This window comes from Lepidochelys kempii, chromosome 2 (genome assembly GCF_965140265.1).
Source record: "Lepidochelys kempii isolate rLepKem1 chromosome 2, rLepKem1.hap2, whole genome shotgun sequence".
Lineage (NCBI taxonomy): Eukaryota > Metazoa > Chordata > Testudines > Cheloniidae > Lepidochelys > Lepidochelys kempii.
In genome coordinates this window covers 3,658,511-3,679,019 of record NC_133257.1, presented here as the reverse complement: position 1 = coordinate 3,679,019, position 20,509 = coordinate 3,658,511, and the positions used below count along the sequence as shown (strand labels likewise).

At 45.7% G+C, this 20,509-nt stretch overlaps 1 protein-coding gene across 3 annotated transcripts in view; it reads left to right on the top strand.

The window, feature by feature from the left end:
- Positions 1 to 20,509, top strand: part of ARHGAP39 (Rho GTPase activating protein 39) — a 423,047-nt gene that overhangs the window by 256,643 nt on the left and 145,895 nt on the right. For all 3 annotated transcript variants that reach the window (XM_073329927.1, XM_073329928.1, XM_073329926.1), the window contains one exon: positions 18,760 to 19,321. In XM_073329927.1, the coding sequence (XP_073186028.1) occupies positions 18,760 to 19,321 (562 nt within the window). The remainder of the gene's footprint in view (positions 1 to 18,759; positions 19,322 to 20,509) is intronic.

Genomic DNA, 20,509 nt, shown 5'->3' with positions numbered 1-20,509 from the left:
TAGTTGATGGCGAGTCCCTCTGTCATAAAACAGTTCCACTGTCCTTGAGTCACATAATCAGGGTGACAACACTTTATTCTTCCTGCCCCAATAACAAAGAAACTGGGGATCCCGCATCAGCCAAAGTGACCATTCTCAACTCTGCATTCCTGACTCTGCTTACATAAAGAATGGCTGCTTACCTAACAGTAACCATGGCTGTTTGAGTGTTTGTCCATATGGATGCTGTTTCTGGTGCACATATGTGTAATTCACCCACGTGGAACACACACAGACCAGAAGTGGGATTCACATGGCATTATTCTGGTTGCAAACTCCTTGCCGAGAGGCTCCTGTTTCAGAACATCCCTAGGGCATGGGTGTGTTTAACACTAACAGACCCATGCTCTGAGAATTGGGGTATTCCCACGTGTAGCTAGAAGCAGAGCACTTGGCTGCTATGCTGAGCTGGTTGCCCTCCATCCTTCCTTTTGCCTTCTCACCTCTCTTGGTTCCTCCCTTTTGACTCCAAAACACTTATAATGTGGGGGAACAGCTTAGCGAGGTTCAGGACTTACATGCAGAATTTTCAGGAGAAGTGTCCAGCTTGTGCAATAGGCCAAGCACTATAAAAACATAAGAACGGCCATACTGGGTCAGACCAAAGGTCCATCTAGCCCAGTATCCTATCTTCTCACGAGTGGTCAATTCCAGGTGCCCCAGAGGGAATGAACAGAACAGGTAATCATCAAGTGATTCATCCCCTGTCACCCATTCCCAGCTTCTGGCAAACAGAGGCTAGGGACACTATCCCTGCTCATCTGGTTAATAGCCATTGATGGACCTATGCTCCATGAATTTATCTAGTTCTTTCTGAACCCTGTTATAGTCTTGGCCTTCACAACATCCTCTGGCAAGGAGTTCCATAGGTTGACTGTGCGTTGTGTGAAAAAATACTGACTTTTGTTTGTTTTAAACCTGCTGCCTATTAATTTCATTTGGTGGCCCCTAGTTCTTTTGTTATGAGAAGGACTAAATAACACTTCCTTATTTTCTCTCCCCACACCAGTCATGATTTTATAGACCTCTATCATATCCGCCCTTAGAACTCTCTTTTCCAAGCTGAGAAGTCCCAGTCTTATTAATCCCTCCTCATACGGCAGCTGTTCCATACCCCTAATCATTTTTGTTGCCCTTTTCTGAACCTCTTCCATTTCCAATATATTTCTTTTGAGATGGGGCGACCACATTTGCACGCAGTATTCAAGATGTGGGTGTACCATGGATTTATATAGAGGAAATAAAATATTTTCTATTTTACTATCTATCCCTTTCTTAAGGATTCCCAACATTCTGTTCACTTTTTTGACTGCTGCTGCACAGTGAGTGGATGTTTTCAGAGAACTATCCACAGTGACTCCAAGATCTCGTTCTTGAATGGTAACAGCTAATGTAGACCCCATCATTTCATATGTATAGTTGGGATTATATTTTCCAATGTGCATTACTCTGCATTTTTCAACACTGAATTTCATCTGCCATTTTGTTGCCCAGTCACCCAATTTTGAGAGATCCTTTTGTAGCTCTTTGCAGTCTGCCTGGGACTTAACTATCTTCAGTAGTTTTATATCATCTGCAAATTTTGCCACCTCACCGTTTACCCCTTTTTCCAGATAATTTATTAATATGTTGACTAGGACTGGGCCCAGTACAGACCTCTGGGGGACACCACTATTTACCTCTCTCCATTCTGAAAATTGACCATTTATTCCTACCTTTGTTTCCTATCTTTTAACCAGTTACCAATCCATGAGAGAAACTTCTCTCTTACCCATGACTAATTTATTTTTCTTAAGAGCCTTTGGTGAGGGACCTTGTCAAAGGCTTTCTGGAAATCTAAATACACTATATCTCCTGGATTCCCCTTGTCCACATGCTTGTTGACCCCCTCAAAGAATTCTAGTAGATTGGTGAGGCATGATTTCCCTTTACAAAAAACGTATTGACTATTCCCCAGCAAATTATGTTATCTGTGTGTCTGACAATTTTGTTCTTTACTATAGAATCAGGCTTACCAGCCTATAATTGCTGGAGTCACCCCTCGAGCCCTTTTTAAACATTGGCATCACATCAGCTTTCCTTCAGTCGTTTGTATACAAGCAGATTTAAATGATAGGTTACGGACTACAGTTAGTAGTTCTGCAATTTCACATTTGCGTTTCTTCAGAATTCTTGGGTGAATGCCATCTGGTCCTGGTGACTTAAACTGTTTAGTTTATCAATTTGTTCCAAAACCTCCTCTAATGACACCTCAGTCTGGGACAGTTCCTCAGATTTGTCACCGAAAAACAATGGCTCAGGTTTGGGAATCTCCCTCACATCCTCCACCGTGAAGACCGATGCAAAGAATTCATTTAGTTTCTCCGCAACGGCCTTATTGTCCTTGAGTGCTCCTTTAGTATCTCAATCGTCCAGTGGCTGCACTGGTTGTTGAGCAGACTTCCTGCTTCTCATGTACTTTTTGCTATTACTTTTTGAGTCTTTGGCTAGCTGTGCTTCAAATTCTTTTTTGGCCTTCCTGATTGTACTTTTACACTTCATTTGCCAGAGTTTATGCTCCTTTCTATTTTCCTCACTTGGATTTAACTTCCACTTTTTAAAGGATGCCTTTTTGCCTCTCACTGCTTCTTTTCCTTCGTTGCTTAGCCACGGTGGCTCTTTTTTGGTTCTCCTATTATGTTTTTTTAATTTGGGGTATACAGTTAAGTTGAGCCTCTATTATGGTGTCTTTACTTTGGGTACTGTACCTTTTAAAGTCTGTTTAACTAACCTCCTCATTTTTGTGTAGTCTCCCTTTCTGAAATTAAATGCGACAGTGTTGGGCTGCTGTGGTGTTTTCCCCGCCACAGGGATGTTAAATGTAATTATATTATGGTCACTATTACCAAGGGGTCCAGCTAGATTCACCTCTTGGACCTGATCCTGTGCTGCACTTATGACTAAATCAAGAATTGCCTCTCCTCTTGTGGGTTCCAGGGCTAGCTGCTCCAAGAAGCCGTCATTTAAGGTGTCAAGAAACTTTATCTCTGAATCCTGTCCTGAGGTGACATGTACCCAGTCAATATGGGGATAGTTGAAATCCCCCATTATTATTGAGTTTTTTGTTTTTGTAGCCTCTCTAATCTCCCTGAGCATTTTACAGTCACTATCACCATCCTGGTCAGGTGTTCGGTAATATATCCCTACTGCTATATTCTTATTATTTCGAGCATGGAATTACTATCCATAGAGATTCTGTGCTACAGTTTGGTTCATTTAAGATTTTTACTTGATTTGACTCTACGCTGTCTTTCACATATAGTGCCCCTCCCATACCAGCATAACCTGTTCTGTCCTTCCGATGTATTTTGTACCCTGGTATTACTGTGTCACCTTGATTATCCTGATTCCACCAAGTTTCTGTGATGCCTGTTATATCAATATCCTCACTTAATACGAGATTCTCGAGTTCACCCATCTTATTATTTAGACTTCTAGCACTGGTATATAAGCACTTTAAAAACTTGTCACTTTTTAGCTGTCTCCCATTACATGATGTAATTGAATGGGACTTTTTTTCATTTGACTGTTTCTCAACAGATCTGCATGCCCCCACCCCTATATGTCCCCCACCCTACCCCATCCCCTGACCCTCTTTGGATCCAAATGACCCTTAATGCAGCTGAATTGCTGTGGTTCTCCTGTGCGAGTGCCAGGCCAGGTGCTGGGATTCATACCCTCCTGCATGCTGCAGAGCTCAGCTCCTTGGTACCTCTGTGTGCAGCACAGTGGAGGGGATTTTAAGACATGATGGGGGCAGGCTGGAAAAGTAATCATGGGGTCAGCCACTACATGGATTCCCTGGCCCAAACCCTTGTGAAGAGAGCAAACGGGGGCTCCAGCTGCTGCTATAGCCTATCCCCCAGGGGCTGAGAAGAGGCTGTTCAGCTGCTGTGCACCAAACCTCCAGGCTGGCAGGAAATAATCCTTCCCCCCACTCCCTCTTCTATCCCCTGTACAAAGCCTTTGTGCTTGCACTTTCTGTGAGGGTTGCAGAAATTGTCCATAACAAAGGGTTACCCAATCAGACAGCTGTGAGCAGGGGGTTGGACCTCCTGAGGTCCCTTCCAACCCTGATATTCTATGATTCTATGACACTTCTGTTCATTGGGTGCAAGTGGGACCAGTGTAGCACCAGGATCAAATGTGATCCATCAAGTTCTACAGTAAATCAACTTGGTTTCATCCTTCATCTGAAATACAGCTGTGCAGCCTCTGGGGACTGCAGATCCCAGCATGCAATGCAGCCTTTTGCTCAGAGTAAGCTTGCATTCTGATGAAGAAGCGGCATTGCATGCTGGGACCTGCAGCCTCTGTGGGCCACACCTCAGTCTGTTTGGTTGTCTGCAAACTCAGGCCGCTGGCTGTGGTATCGTTGCTCTTGGTTGGGCAAATCAGATTCAGTGGCATGATTATAACCTTTCATTTTCATGATATGCATGAGGCTTAGCAGGTGAAATTTCAGCTCAGACAATTTTTGAAGAGCAACTGACCAGACTTGTTGAGAATGGGAAGTGTCTTTGGAAGCCCTGACTGTGCTGCTTGTTGCTAGAGAAAGTGATGATACAGGAGTACCACCCACAGCAGAAATGCAGCTGTGCCAGGGAGTGGGTGTCCCTGAGTCTGCGGGCAGTTGGCTTGGTGATGGCCCCTAGTTCTCATACCATGTTACCTAAATACCTTGGGACAATAATGATCATGGGATGAAATTAAAAGAAGGAGCACTTAATACTAATATTCTTCCCATCTCCAGTGCCACTCATCAAAGCACTTTAGAGGCATCGAAGAGGCCTCCGTTGGTTGAGTACTATGTCCAGTTTTGGGCACGATGGCGAGAGTCCACAGGCAAGCAACAAAACTGATAAAAAGTTTAGAAACTGTGAGCTGTGAGGAAAAGTTGAAGGAATTGGGTGTGCTTAGTCGAGAGCATAGGAGATGGAGGAGGGACCTAATAAGTCTGTTACAAAGTGGACGGGGATCAATTTTCTGCATGTTCATTGAGGGTAGGACACGAAGGAATCATCTTAATTTGCAGCAAGGGAGATTTAGATTAGATATTAGGAAAATCTTTTCAACGCTAAGGAAAGTTAAGCACTGGAACAGGTTATCTTGTTTGGTTGTGAAATTCCCATCACTGGAGGTTTTTAAGAACAGGTTAAGAAGTTAAGAACATCTAGCGGGAGGGTGCGGGGGTGGGGAGGTGAGATGGACTTGGCCTTGCCCCAGCATGAGGGGATGAACTAGCTGGTCTCTTGAGTTCCCTTCCAGCCCTACATTGCTATGATGAAGTCTTGCAACAGCCAGAGCAACAGGGGAATGTCTATGTGATTGGGGACTCTTTACTGAGAAGAATAGATAGGCCTGTAACCAGAGCTGATTCAGAGAATAGGAGGGTGTGCTGTCTTCCAGGTGCTAAGATACGGGATGTAGAGCTGAGGTTGAAAAAGATTCTAAAGGGAGCAGGAAAGAATCCCCTAATTATCCTTCATGTGGGAACAAATTATACAGCTAGATTCTCACTGGAAAGTATTAAGGGAGACTATGCTAGGCTGGGGAAGATGCTTAAGGAAATTGAGGCTCAGGTGATCTTTAGTGGGATTCTGCCTGTTCCTAAGAAGGGCAACAAAGGTGTGACAAGATTATGACTATCAACGGATGGCTTAGGCAGTGGTGCTATAAGGAGGGCTTTGGGATGTATGGCCACTGGGAGGCATTCATGGATAGAGGACAATTCTCTCGGGATGGACTTCATCTGAGTAGGGAAGGAAATAGGCTTCTAGGATGGAGGCTGGCACAACTGATTAAGAGAGCTTTAAACTAGGAATTAGGGGGAGATGGTTGGGAGATGTCCAGGTAATCTCCACGCCGGAATTTAGCATTGAGAGGAAAGAAAATGAAGTAAGAGTGGATACAGACATGGGTAGGAGGAAGGGCAGTGTAGATACCAGTCTAACAGGTCATACTGGCTGTAGAATGACCGTGCCTAATAGGGTACAGAATGTGAGCGAGGCCAAACAGCAAAAATTAAGATGTTTGTACACCAATGCGAGGAGCCTGGGTAACAAAATGGAGGAACTAGAGTTACTGGTGCAGGAAGTGAAACCAGATATTATAGGGATGACAGAAACAGGGTGGAATAGTCGTCATGACTGGACTACAGGTATTGAAGGGTGTGTGCTGTTTAGGAAAGACCGAAATAAAGGTAAAGGTGGTGGAGTAGCACTGTGTATCAATGATGAGATAGAATGTAAAGAAATAAGAAGCGATGGAATGGATATGACTGAGTCTGTCTGGGAAAAATTAAATTGGGGAAGAAAACTATTAGAGCCTCCCCTGGGATAGTGCTTGGGATGTGCTAGAGACCGCCGGGATCTAATTTGGATATGGACAGAGCCCTTTTTAATGTTTTTAATAAAGTAAATACTAATGGAAACTATGTGATCGTGGGAGACTTTAACTTCCCAGATATAGACTGGAGGACGAGTGCTAGTAATAATAATAGGGCTCAGATTTTCCTAGATGCGATAGCTGATGGATTCCTTCATCAAGTAGTTGCTGAACCGACTAGAGGGGATGCCATTTTAGATTTGGTTTTGGTGAGTAGTGAGGACCTCATAGAAGAAAGGGTTGTAGGGGATAATCTTGGCTCAAGTGATCATGAGCTAAGTCAGTTCAAACTGAACAGAAGGATTAATAAAAATAAATCTGCAGCTAGGGTTTTTGATTTCAAAAGGGCTGACTTTCAAAAATTAAGGAAATTAGTTAGGGAATTGGATTGGACTGAAGAATTTATAGATCTAAAGGTAGAGGAGGACTGGGATTATTTTAAATCAAAGCTGCAGAAGCTATCGGAAGCCTGCATCCCAAGAAAGGGGAAAAATTTCATAGGCAGGAGTTGTAGACCAAGCTGGCTGAGCAAGCATCTCAGATGATTAAGAAAAAGCAGAAAGCATATAAGGAGTGGAAGAAGGGAGGGATCAGCAAGGAAAGCTACCTTATTGAGGTCAGAACATGTAGGGATAAAGTGAGACAGGCTAAAAATCAAGTAGAGTTGGACCTTGCAAAGAGAATTAAAAGCAATAGTAAAAGGTTCTGTAGCCATACAAATAAGAAGAAAACAAAGAAAGAAGAAGTGGGACCTCTAAACACTGAGGATGGAGTGGAGGTCAAGGATAATCTAGGCATGGCCCAATATCTAAACAAATACTTTGCCTCAGTCTTTAATAAGATAAAGAGGATCTTAGGGATAATGGTAGCATGACAAATGGGAATGAGGATATGGAGGTAGACATTACCATATTTGAGGTAGAAGTGAAACTCAAACAGCTTAATGGGACTAAATCGGGGGGCCCAGATAATCTTCATCCAAGAATATTAAAGGAATTGGCACAAGAAATTGCAAGCCCATTAGCAAGAATTTTTAATGAATCTGTAAACTCAGGGGTTGTACCGTATGATTGGAGAATTGCTAACATAGTTCCTATTTTTAAGAAAGGGAAAAAAAGTGATCTGGGTAATTATAGGCCTGTTATTTTGACATCTGTAGTATGCAAGGTCTTGGAAAAAATTTTGAAGGAGAAGGTAGTTAAGGACATTGCGGTCAATGGTAAATGGGACAAAATACAACATGGTTTTACAAAAGGTAGATCGTACCAAACCAACCTGATCTCCTTCTTTGAGAAATTTCAGAGTAACAGCCGTGTTAGTCTGTATTCGCAAAAAGAAAAGGAGTACTTGTGGCACCTTAGAGACTAACCAATTGGTTAGTCTCTAAGGTGCCACAAGTACTCCTTTTCTTTCTTTGAGAAAATAACAGATTTTTTAGACAAAGGAAAGGCAGTGGATCTAATTTACCTAGATTTTAGTAAGGCATTTGATACCATGCCACATGGGGAATTATTAGTTAAATTGGATCAGATGGGGATCAATAGGAAAATTGAAAGGCGGATAAGGAATTGGTTAAAGGGGAGACTACAACGGGTCCTACTGAAAGGTGAACTGTCAGGCTGGAGGGAGGTTACCAGTGGAGTTCTTCAAGGGTCGGTTTTGGGACCAATCTTATTTAATCTTTTTATTACTGACCTTGGCACAAAATGTGGGAGTGTGCTAATAAAGTTTGCGGATGATACAAAGCTGGGAGGTATTGCCAATTTAGAGAAGGACAGGGATACCCTACAGGAGGATCTGGATGACCTTGTAAACTGGAGTAATAGTAATAGGATGAAATTTAATAGTGAAAAGTGTAAGGTCATGCATTTAGGGATTAATAACAAGAATTTTAGTTATAAGCTAGGGACGCATCAATTAGAAGTAATGGAGGAGGAAAAGGACCTTGGAGTATTGGTTGATCATAGGATGACTATGAGCCGCCAATGTGATATGGCTGTGAAAAAAGCTAATGTGGTCTTGGGATGCATCAGGAGAGGTGTTTCCAGTAGGGATAAGAAGGTTTTAGTACCGTTATACAAGGCACTGGTGAGACCTCACCTGGAATACTGTGTGCAGTTCTGATCTCCCATGTTTAAGAAGGATGAATTCAAACTGGAACAGGTATAGAGAAGGGCTACTAGGATGATCCGAGGAATGGAAAACTTGTCTTATGAAAGGAGACTCAGGGAGCTTGGCTTGTTTAGCCTAACTAAAAGAAGGTTGAGGGGAGATATGATTGCTCTCTATAAATATATCAGAGGGATAAATACCGGAGAGGGAGAGGAATTATTTAAGCTCAGTACCAATGTGGACACAAGAACAAATGAATATAAACTGGCCACTAGGAAATTTAGACTAGAAATTAGACGAAGGTTTTTAACCATCAGAGGAGTGAAGTTTTGGAATAGCCTTCCAAGGGAAGCAGTGGGGGCAAAAGATCTATCTGGCTTTAAGATTAAACTCGGTAAGTTCATGGAGGAGATGGTATGGTGGGATAACATGGTTTTGGTAATTAAATATCCATGGTAAATAGGCCCAATGGCCTGTGATGGGCTATCAGATGGGGTGAGATCCGAGCTACCCAGGAAAGAATTTTCTGTAGTATCTGGCTGATGAATCTTGCCCATATGCTCAGGGTTTAGCTGATCGCCATATTTGGGGTTGGGAAGGAATTTTCCTCCAGGGCAGATTGGAAGAGGCCCTGGAGGTTTTTTGCCTTCCTCTGTAGTATGGGGCACGGGTCACTTGCTGGAGTATTCTCTTTGAAGTCTTTAAACTACGATTTGAGGACTTCAATAGCACAGATATAGGTGTGAGGTTTTTTTGTAGGAGTGGTGGGTGAAATTCTGTGGCCTGCGTTGTGCAGGAGGTCAGACTAGATGATCATAATGGTCCCTTCTGACCTAAATATCTATGAATCTATTAATGTTTGCCCTGTTTAGCAGATGGGGAGACAAAAGCCTAGAGGCAAAGTCATTCTCATAAAGTCAAAAGGTGAGTCTTTGTCAGTGTGAGGAAGAGAACTGCTGATCTCCTGATGCCTAGGCCCACAGATTATCCTCCTGCCCTGAGAGTGAGCAGTAAGAAGGACTTGCTGATGATGGGAGTGCACGGAGACAGTCTCCCAAGGGAAGTGGGGGAAACCTTGTCACATGGGGCAGTTGAATCTCGTGTGGACAAACCACTAGTAATGAGCAGTGGGGCAATCCTGCACAGACAGGGAGATGGGGCCCAGCATGTTTCCACTCTCTAAAATCTCTGGTTCACGTTATCCCTTGGACCTGTTGACCCTCCCTACAAGTGCCAAATGTTTTGGGGATAGTTCACTCCTGGGAGTAAAAGAAATGTCGTTTTATTAAAACAACGGATCAGACAGCAATTCAAATCCTCCGTACGTGCTCAGTGCAGCAGGAGGGATCAAAGCCCTTACATGTAGCTCTCTGGGTGGTTTACTCACTACTTCCTCTGCACCCACCTGCTCTCATTTTCTTCCTGCTGCTGTTGGTTTCCCCGTTGCCTCTGCCCCTTTCCATCTCACTTTGGCTCGTCTTTGCCCTGTTCTCCTCCTGCAGAGCACAGAAGAGCGAGGCCTCAGCAGCGATGAGATATTGCACTGGGCGGAGGCCCCAGTAATAGCAAAGCGATATAGCCGTTCTTGATGTCACACCTGAGTGGGCCCCAGTGGAAAACACAGCTGTGAAGTGACAAAGGAAGGACAGTGGATTCTTCCAAATCAGAAGCAACAAATAGTCCAAAGCCTCTGTATCAATCCCAGGGCATATTTCCAAACTGGCAAAGATTCTGACAAAAAGAAATAAGCTTCGCTGCACAGTGCCTTAAAGCCTTTCAGTGTTTGCAGAGTCCATGTACTTAAAGGTCATTCAGCTGGGAATCTGGCTTTTGAAATACAGGGCCAGCTTCATCCCTGGGGTAACTTTGGTTAGGGGGAGGAGAGACTCAGCAGCTACTGTTTGTAACTGTTAGGACGGTCCTGTCTGCCCCAGGAGATGAGGGTCGTTCATGGATGCTCTTTGCGCAGCTTTGCAGAGGTCCATCCTGCCCACGGAAAGGCTCCCAGGCTTTGTGAGTCTATTCATGTGGCTCTCAGTCACACGAGGCTTGTAGGCATGTCGCCCTCCTCAGCAGCAGTAAAACAGGGCTCCTGTAGAAGCACGTTGGAGTTTCCTGTCTTCGGAGACCTTCCTGCCGCTTGTGCAGCGAGGCTTTGCCACCAAATGCCCTGCGCAGAGAAGTCACATTGTGGATGAGAAAGCAGCAGTAGCCTAGGACTTACGGACAGCTCTGAACTGGAGCTTCAATTTGACAGCTAGATTTGCAGGTCCGGGATCGTTTCTTTTCTGTGTTGTACAGCCCTCAGCATGATGGGGCTCTGAACCCAGGGAGGGTTATGGATGCTACTAGAATATACATATTTAATAATAGTCGACTGAAGAGTTTAAAAAGCAAAACCTGTGCCTATGTCTTCATCTGTAAATCTTATTTAGCTAGCACTGAATGCTGCCCGCTGAGGGGCAAATCCTCTGCTGATATAAATTGTCGGTGCTCGGCTGAAGTCCAATGGACAGTTTGCACCAGCTGAGGAGCTGCCTTGCGTGGTGGCTTAGCGATAAGAGAGAGAAAAGTTAAGAACATAAGAATGCCCATACTGGGTCTCTAGACCAGTGGTCCATCTAGCCCAATACCTTGTCTTCCGACAGTGGCTGCTGCCAGATGTTTAAAAGGGAATGGACAGAACAGGGCAATTATTGAGTGATCCATCCCCTGGCGTCCAGTCCCAGCATCTGGCAGTCAAAAGCTTAAGGACACCCACAACATGAGATTGTGTTCCTGACCATCTTGGCTAATAGCCATTGATGCCCTTATCCTCCATGAGACACTTCACTTTCACCTGAGACAAGGAGCATAGCAATTGTAAATGTCATCAAGCTTGATTTGCAAAGTTTGGAAATGGGAGATGGGTAGTAAGATAACTGTATTACCTTTTAATATGTGTATTACTGTGGTGCCTCGAGGTCCCAGTCAGGATCAGGGTCTTGTGCTAGGCCCTGTACAAACGACTGCTTGATTGGATGTTAGATAACACAGCGGGGCCTGCAGCAACCAAGCCCTGATCTCAGTGGAGGACCTGGGAAAACTCCTATCTGTCTTGAGAGATGCAGGATTGGGCCCCTGGAGACCAAGATTTTTCTTCTCCAATCAGGCCAAGGCAAAAGAGGGCTCTGCCATATCCCTGACTCCCAGAGCTGGAAATAGACCTTTGACCTCCTGATTCCCTGGGCTCCTGCACTCGTTTATTGGCCTTGCCCCAAAATAAGGTGCTAGGGAATATGCTGCTTTGAAGTTGTTTCTCCTCTTCAGCTGCTCATTGGTCATGTCAGCATCCCTCCCATCACCTGTCCCCTGGCCCATTCTCCCATCTCCTAATATGATCTGAACTCAGCGGGCTCAACGGGTAGTGATCAACGGCTCAATATCTAGTTGGCAGCTGGTATCAAGTGGAGTGCCCCAGGTTCGGTCCTGGGGCTGGTTTTATTCAACATTTTCATTAATGATCTGGATGATGGGATTAATTGAACCCTCAGCAAGTTCGCAGATGACACTAAGCTGGGGGGAGAGGTAGATACGATGGAGGGAAGGAATAGGGTCCAGAGTGATCTAGACAAATTGGAGGATTGGGCCAAAAGAAATCTGATGAGGTTCAACAAGGACAAGTGCAGAGTTCTGTACTTAGAAAGGAAGAATCCCATGCACCATTACAGGCTAGGGATCGACTGGCTAAGTAGCAGTTCTGCAGAAAGGGACCTGGGGATTACAGTGGACGAGAAGCTGGATATGAGTCAGCAGTGTGCCCTTGTTGCCAAGAAGGCGAACAGCATATTGGGCTGAATTAGTAGGAACATTGCCAGCAGATGGAGGGAAGTGATTATTCCCCTCTATTCGGCACTTGTGAGACCACACCTGGAGTATTGTGTCCACTTTTGGTCCCCCCTCTACGGAAGGGATATGGACAAATTGGAGCGAATCCAGCGGAGGGCAACGAAAATGACTGGGGGGCTGGGGCACATGACTTATGAGGAGAGGCTGAGGGAACTGGGATTGTTTAGTCTGCGAAGAGAAGAGTGAGGGGGGATTTGATAGCTGCTTTCAACTACCTGAAGAAGGGTTCCAAAGAGGATGGAGCTCGGCTGTTCTCAGTGGTGGCAGATGACAGAACAAGAAGCAATGGTTTCAAGTTGCAGTGGGGGAGGTCTAGGTTGGATATTAGGAAACACTATTTCCCTAGGAGGGTGGTGAAGTACTGGAATGGGTTACCTAGGGAGGTGGAGGAATCTCTATCCTTAGAGGTTTTTAAGGTCCAGCTGGACAAAGCCTTGGTTGGGTTGATTTAGTTGGTGTTGGTCCTGCTTTGAGCCAGGGGTTGGACTAGATGACCTCCTGAGGTCTCTTCCAACCCTAATATTCTATGATTCTATGAACCTATCGCAAAAGTTGAATGAGGTGTAGAACCAAATCCTGCTGAAAGTCCCTCCTGCTTTTGCCTCTCCCTAAAGAAACCACATTGTGTCAGCGTGTGGCACATCCCCCTGCTTTTCTCATGCCCCTTTCTGGCACAGCTGTGACTGCAGGGCCATTTAGTCACGCTAACTCCATCTTGTAGACCTGCAAAGGCGATCAATGGCTTTCATGAGCTTTTCTGGAGGACTGGGCCCAGGGTGTGGTGATGTGCACGTGGCAGGCTAGCTGCAGGGCTGGGGGTACAGAACTGCAGTGGAGTTCAGTGGAAAGGGTGCTTACCTGGGACTTGAGCCCTGGGTTCAATTCCCAGCTCAGCCACAGACTTTCTGTGACACCTTGGGCAAGTCATTTAGCCTCTCTGTGCCTCCGTTCCCATCGGTAAATAGAGAGAACTCTTCTCTGCCTCCCCAGGGTGCTGTGAGCATACAATCCATGAACAGCTGAGAGATGCTCAGATACTACAGTGATAAAGGCCATATAAATTGATGGAAACTTAGCGCTCTTCTCTCTTGCTGTTCTTTCTATGGCATTGTTGTGGCCATCACCGTGTGTCTGATCACTAATAGAAATCATGGCATTTATAGGGAGCTTTTACATTAAATGCACTTTACAGACATTAACAAAGAAATTCCCCAAACAGCCCTGTGAGTTGGGCAAAAAACTCTCTGTATTTAGACAGCAAATATTATCTCTGTATTTAGACAGCTCCTATGTATGGAACACCTTCCTTGGGCTGCTCCTGATCCCTTCTCAACACCACCGCTTCAGGATTGCCCACAGGAAATCAGCCAGGCTCAGAGGACCGAAGTGGTGGAGAGAGGGGATTGCACCTGTTTATGGACATAACTGCATTTGCTTTTGTTGATTATTTTGTATCACTGTGTATTAAAAATGTATATATTGGATCATCTCCCTCTCTAGTCTTCATAATCTGTTCGTCTTCTTAGATCGTAAACTGGTTGGAGCAAAGACCATCTTTGTATGTTTGTACAACACTTACTACATGAGGGCCCTGGTTGAGGCTACTGTAATATGAATACAAATACACTTTGCAACTGAGGAAACTGAAGCAGAGGAAGTGACTTGTGCAAGGGAATTGGTTTGGGAGCTGGAATTAGAACTCAGGATTTCTTGATTTCCAGTTAGGGCTTAAGCCACCAGACTTCACCTCACTCTGCCCCCTGGGCCAACTGTTATTTTTAGGGATAGTTACGTTTCCTGGCTTTATGCAAAAATCCCATCATACATAGAATATCAGGGTTGGAAGGGACCTCAGGAAGTCAGCTAGTCCAACCCCCTGCTCAGAGCAGGACCAATCCCCAACAATGCTATGATCGCTATAATCACATGCTATAACCACTATCAGTTTTTGGTTTAAATACGTTTATCTTTACATCTGGTCTACATTTCCTAGACACAGCTAATTTTAAAGGCACACTGACAAGGCCTCCCATTTCAAATCAGTATTAATCTCTAGTGCTTTTCAAACATGAATTAACTTCCTCTCACTTTCTGTCACAGGGTGTATGTCATAAGGGCACTGTCTGGTCCCCATGGAATAGGTTCCTGGTCCATGACTGGGGTGTCTATGAGCTACAATGATCCAAATAATTGAGGTGTTCACTTCAGCTCTGCTTTCCCTGCCCCTTGCTCAATGATTGTTTTTAAGGCAGAAGGGGGCCCTAGTGTTTGGAGTGAAAATCTCTGTCCTTTCTCTTAGGGTAGTTCACACTTCCGGTTCTAGGCCCTGGTTCAGGACAGCACAATCAGTGCATCTTAAGCACATGCTTATGTGATGTCCTGAACAGCAATGCTTTCCTGACTCTGACCCCTACACTCTACTTTTGTGGGAAAGACCTTGCTGAATTTGGGGGTTTTCCCCCTCTGCCTAGTCATTCTCTGAGTTCACAGCCCTTTGAAGTAGGCAAACATCAATTCCTTTTACCAGTGGGAAAACTGAGTTGTGGAATGATTTGACTAAAGTCACACTGGAAATCTGGGGTAATGGTGGAAATAGAATGTGAGTCTCTTGACTCCTAAGGCTTCTGCCCCAACCACAAGACTTTCCTCCTTTCTTAAAGTTGCACTGTGTTAGCCAACTACTGCTGGTTATAACCAAAACCAATCCCTTCAATGCTGTGGAACTAACATTAAAAACACCGTACCTCTCACCTTAGGTCCTACACACAAACTCATCTCTGCATATGTTGTAGAGTGCACATATGCAGGACGCTCTGCCTGGGAGATGTTCAGTAAGAGCAGAGCTGGTTTTGTGACCCCCTTCCTGTAAAGTTGGTTACTCTGTCAATATGGAAAGATGAAGTTTTCTCGTGAAGTTTTCTGACCAGTGGCCTTCTCCATGCACCACGTTGACATTCCCACCTCCCCTGGATATCTGTCTTTTGCCAGAACACATTTATTTTGAGCTGTTGGGAGCTAGTGAGTATTTTCACACAGCTGCAGAATGTGTCTCAGATGAGATGTAAAAACCAACAACCTGTTCTCTTGTGGTTAGTAAAGCTCCTACAGCCATTTTCACAAGAGTAGGAGTGTCAACCCCCAGCTTCTTGGCCAACTTGGAGTATTGTATTCTGTCTGCCTTCCATTTCTAGTGGAGATAGGATTTTTTTCGTCACTTCCTGGTTTACCCTATGGTGTAGCATTGGTGTGCTTAGTTAAATAGCAGTTATTTCAACCAGAGCTGGCTGCATTTCATTGCTGAGTGAAGCATCACATGTAAAAAGTAGTAAAAAAGCGCACCGTGTAAACAGAGATGGAATTGTTAGCTGCATGTATAAAGAGACTGATGTTCATAGCTGCCTTAATGCTTTCATTCCAGTGTTCTTATTAGAATTTGAATACTGGGTTAAATTCTGTACTGCTTTATATTCTGTACAACTCGTGGCCTGAGTTGTCTTTGCAGCTTGTATTTTTCAGTCTCTCTGGTCTCTCCGATCTCACCCCCCAAGTCATGTTCTGTCGGGTTCGACAGCTTTGTATCAATGCAGACAGTGACAGTGCACTTTATGTACTACTAAGAGCTTGTGTATACAGGAAAGCTGTCATGGTATAAGGTAAGGTGTGAATTTAAACCATGTAGTTATACCAGTATAGCCCTCTGTGTAGAAAACCTTATTTGGATATAAAAGTGCCTTTTTTCAATCTGGCTTAGGTTGCATGAGTCAAGGTTTAGGCTAAACCAAAAAAAGCCACTCTCATAGCAGAATAAGAGTGTCTACACTGAGGGTTATATCGGTATAGCTGTGCCATGAGAGACAGGCTAAGGCAATGACTTCCAAGGCTGTGCTGGGCACTGATGTATTGCACACAGTGTGCAGAGTATGTATTTGGGGAGAAAGAATGATCTTGTGGTTAAGGAACAGGTCTGGGTTTTGCCACATTGATGGTGGGAAAATCACTTCCCTCCTCCCTTCCTCAGTTTCTCCATCTGTAAAATGGGAATGACAGTTCCCTACAGGGACGTTGCAAGGTTTAGTTCATTAATGTTTGTAAAGTGCTTTGAGGTCCTGAGATGGAAGGTGCAAATGTGTCATGCAGAGCAATACTGACTCTTATTAGGGTGTGCCCAGAGGGCAGTTATTGTATTTGGGGGAAAGCTTTGACATCAACTCTTCGCAAAAAAGCCTAGAACTTCATGTGCAAGTTCCTGGGATGCAGGCCTTGGCAGAACCTTTTTGTGCCTGAAGACCTAACTGGGTCTGGAAGCCCTTCCAAAATACTGGACTCCCCAGGCACCGAATGGGACCTAGCTCATGCTGCTCTCCTTTCCCAAGAGCTGTCTGCTGTAGCATTTGCTGTGGGTGGCACCCCGGTTTCTGGTGCCTTCCCCATACTCCAAATCACATGTTTAAGAGTGGAGAACCCCACTTCCTCCCACAGGTCCAACCCCCTTCCACAGCCTCTGGGAGGCAGGCATTAACCCCACAAATATATGCTGCATCTGGACATAAACCAGTGACTTTATCTGGGCGGGGCGATAGCTCGATGAGTGCAAGGAGCCATTCGGCAGCTCCTCATGGAGTCCCCCCGCAGCTATAGCACAACATCCTGAGTCCCCGGTGCCGAAATACAGAGCACTGCTGTCGAGCCTGAGTAACAGTCCAGACTGCCCCAGCTCCAGTGCCAGAAGAGGGCTCCTCTACCCCTGCAGGGACCATGGGTGCTTGGGAGCAATGCCAGCCCTGAGTGGTGATTCTTGTCTCTGCTGGGTTGCCGGGTGTCTGTCTCTGTGGTTGCCATGATGGTCAGGTCTCCTCTGCTGTGTCTGGCCATGCCTCTCGTCTGGCTGCAGCTGTGCCCTGACCTGTTCAATGTGCCAGGCCCCAGCCCCCCAGATCCAGGCTGCATCTGGGTCTGCTCCCTAAGGCAGCTGTAGCAGCTCACTGCCCAAGCCCTTGGTCCTCTTCCCACCACCAGAGCCAACCAAGTGTCCTGCAACCAATCCCCTGTCCCAACTTGGGTCGGGCTGAGCTCCTGCTGTCATTTGCTTCCAATGAGAGGTAGAACTGGCGTGGGATTTCCTCCCAGCCTTTTAACCAACCAGGTCTGGGGCACAGGGGCCAGGTCCCCTCTCTGCCCACCCATGGAGGGTGAGGTGGAGGGCTGGTGCTTGTACACTGCTGCCACGTGCCTAGTGAGTGAGGGGCTCCACAGCGCAATGCAGAGAAAAGCCACAAACAGATGTCCGTACAACAGGCATTCTCAGTACTATAGCGAGCCTGTAGCAGGGCAGGGAAAGTTGGGCAGGACAGGGGACAAAATCCTATGCAAAGTAATGTCCAAAGCCTGCCTGTCTGTATGGAGGTCTGTATGGGTAGAACTAAATCTTTCCAGGCCACAGTCTGTTGGGTCAATAACCGCCCACTTGTGCAGCATATTCCTCTTGAATGTGGTTATATTTCTGCCTAATACAGAGCCAGCCCAATATTCAGCTTCTGAACGTCCAGAGGGAAATATCTCATTAACCCCTATTTGTATTCAACTCTGAATACTAAACATGGCCCCAGTGTAGACCCCAAAAGCCCCTTCCCTCACAGGGCACGTGGACATATGAAGACTCATGACCCTAAGAGTGTGGCTTGGTGGAGCATATTCTACTCAGCAGACTCTGGTCATAGGTGAGTGTCTTCCCTTTCCAGCTGTACACTGAGCTGGATAAACATGTATAGCCTACCAGTGGTCTGAGATGATGACTTGTATATATCCCAGTTACATGGAGAGGCCTAAGGCAGGTAATGCCATCGTCATTCCAGTCTGCTTTCCACACTGCGGGAAGCTCTCCGTGGAGTTACAGCTTGTACAGTCCCACTGGCTTCCTTTGACCATGGCTGTAAGTAGGAGTGAGCAAAATGGCCATAGTGATCAGTGGGGAGGGGGGATGAATGGAGCAATGACATCGGCTGATCAGTGGCTTCGCTCACCTGCTCTAATACAGCCTCTCCTAGTAGTAGCTGATAATATTGGCTGGTGAAATGTGACTGATGAAGTGTTTTACTTATTATCCATGATTCTGTCTGTTAGTTTTACATCTTTGTGGGGCTTAGGAACCCCTCTCCTAGGAGTGTCCACAACTTGGTGGGTGCATTGGGTGCCCTGTTAATTCTGTAATGATTGATTTGCTGTTCACTGTCTGTGAAGGATCTAAGTGGGTCGATGCAGATAGTAACAATGACTTGTCTGGCTATTGTTTCTCAGTCGGAGGATCTTGGTGCCTGTGCCCAGTTTGAGAGCAGCAGACAGAACAGAAATATGATGCCTAGTGCCAGCTGTGTCTTCCCTACCTTCACCCTACGAAAGCCCTCCTCGGAGACAGACATTGAGAACTGGGCCTCCAAGCACTTCAACAAGCACACCCAAGGGCTCTTCCGGAGGAAGGTCTCCATTGCCAACATGCTGGCCTGGAGCAGCGAGTCCATCAAGAAGCCCATGATCATGACCAGCGACCGCAACGTCAAGAAGGAAGCATGTGAGATATTTAAACTGATTCAGATGTACATGGGGGACCGGCGGGCCAAGGCAGATCAACTCAACGTGGCTTTGGAGATCGCCACCAAAGGCTGGAGCATGCAGGGTCTGAGGGACGAGCTATACATCCAGCTGTGCCGGCAGACCACTGAGAACTTCCGTTATGAGAGTCTGGCACGGGGCTGGGAGCTACTGGCTATTTGCCTGGCCTTCTTCCCGCCCACTCCCAAATTCCATTCCTACCTAGAAGGATATATTTACCGGCACATGGATCCGGTGAATGACACCAAAGGTAAGAGAGAGACTGCTGTTGGTTGATGTTTACCCTAAAGAACTTGAAACCCTTTTTTCCTTTTGTACTGTGCATTGTGACCTCCCTGTGAGACGAGTGAAGCACTTGTAAATAACCGGCCAGCCGGAGAGGCTTAGCGAAAGCATCCATAGGCTTTAGCACTGGCCTTTCATCCCTGGGACACTGTGAAATCCAGCATGAAATGAGCTCAATAGCTTCATGTTAAACCTAAATGACAACTAATGGTTTCACCAAGCACCAGCTGGGCTCTTGCACACATGCACACATGCACACATGTGTAACGTACAGATGTTTGGGGCCTTCTTCATCTCTGCTCAGGGCCCACACAGTCCTGCGCTGGTCCTCAGCGTGTATTTGTTCTGAGGAGAAATGTAAGTAGCCAGACCTGCCTTTTGCTTATCTCTAGTGATGAAAATGTCACAGATTGCTGCGGTGTGATTTTTAACGATGTGCATGTCCTGCCGGTTCGCGAACACTGTCAGCAGAGAGCAGCCAAGCTATCCGGATGGCCCTCTTGATTACGGCAAGTATGGAAAAAGGGCTCCTCTGCACATTCAGAGTCCGATTTCCTGACTTCAGTGACAAAATTCCATTTTCTACCCCTGTTAGCCCTGCAGAGGCAACCCAGCTGTGGGGAAGGGAACTGGATTCTCTCCTGGCTTTTGCATCATCATCAGAATGATTAACTCCGTTCCAACAGCAGAATCTTATTATCAGTGATGATACAGAAGCTGGAGAACAGCACCCAGCTTTACTCAGACGTGAGGGGCAGGCTGTGGAGCTGGCAGCTGGAAAAAACAGTTTCTCATAAATTTAGTACATTTCATCTGGCGTCTGTGAAAGACCCCCACAAGGCCATTAAGGGTCCTTTTCAGAGCTGAACTGCACTTCAGAAGTGACAACTTCCTGTACTCCCCCTCTGCTGCGCAAGTTGCTATCTAGACAGGCAAGCTTCACAATGCTAATCTCACTTTGGTGAGCACAGCATTAAATCTGAATCTACATGCTCATTGCACAGGTTTGAAGCCATCAGAGCTATTAGGGCCTGCTCTTGCTCCCTTTGACTTCGCTGGGAGCAGGATTCAGGTCCTAAATGAAGATGAGGCAGTGGGATTGGCAGCGTTTTGTTCTGGTAGCCCAACGGGTGTGCACGAGCGTGTAGTCTGA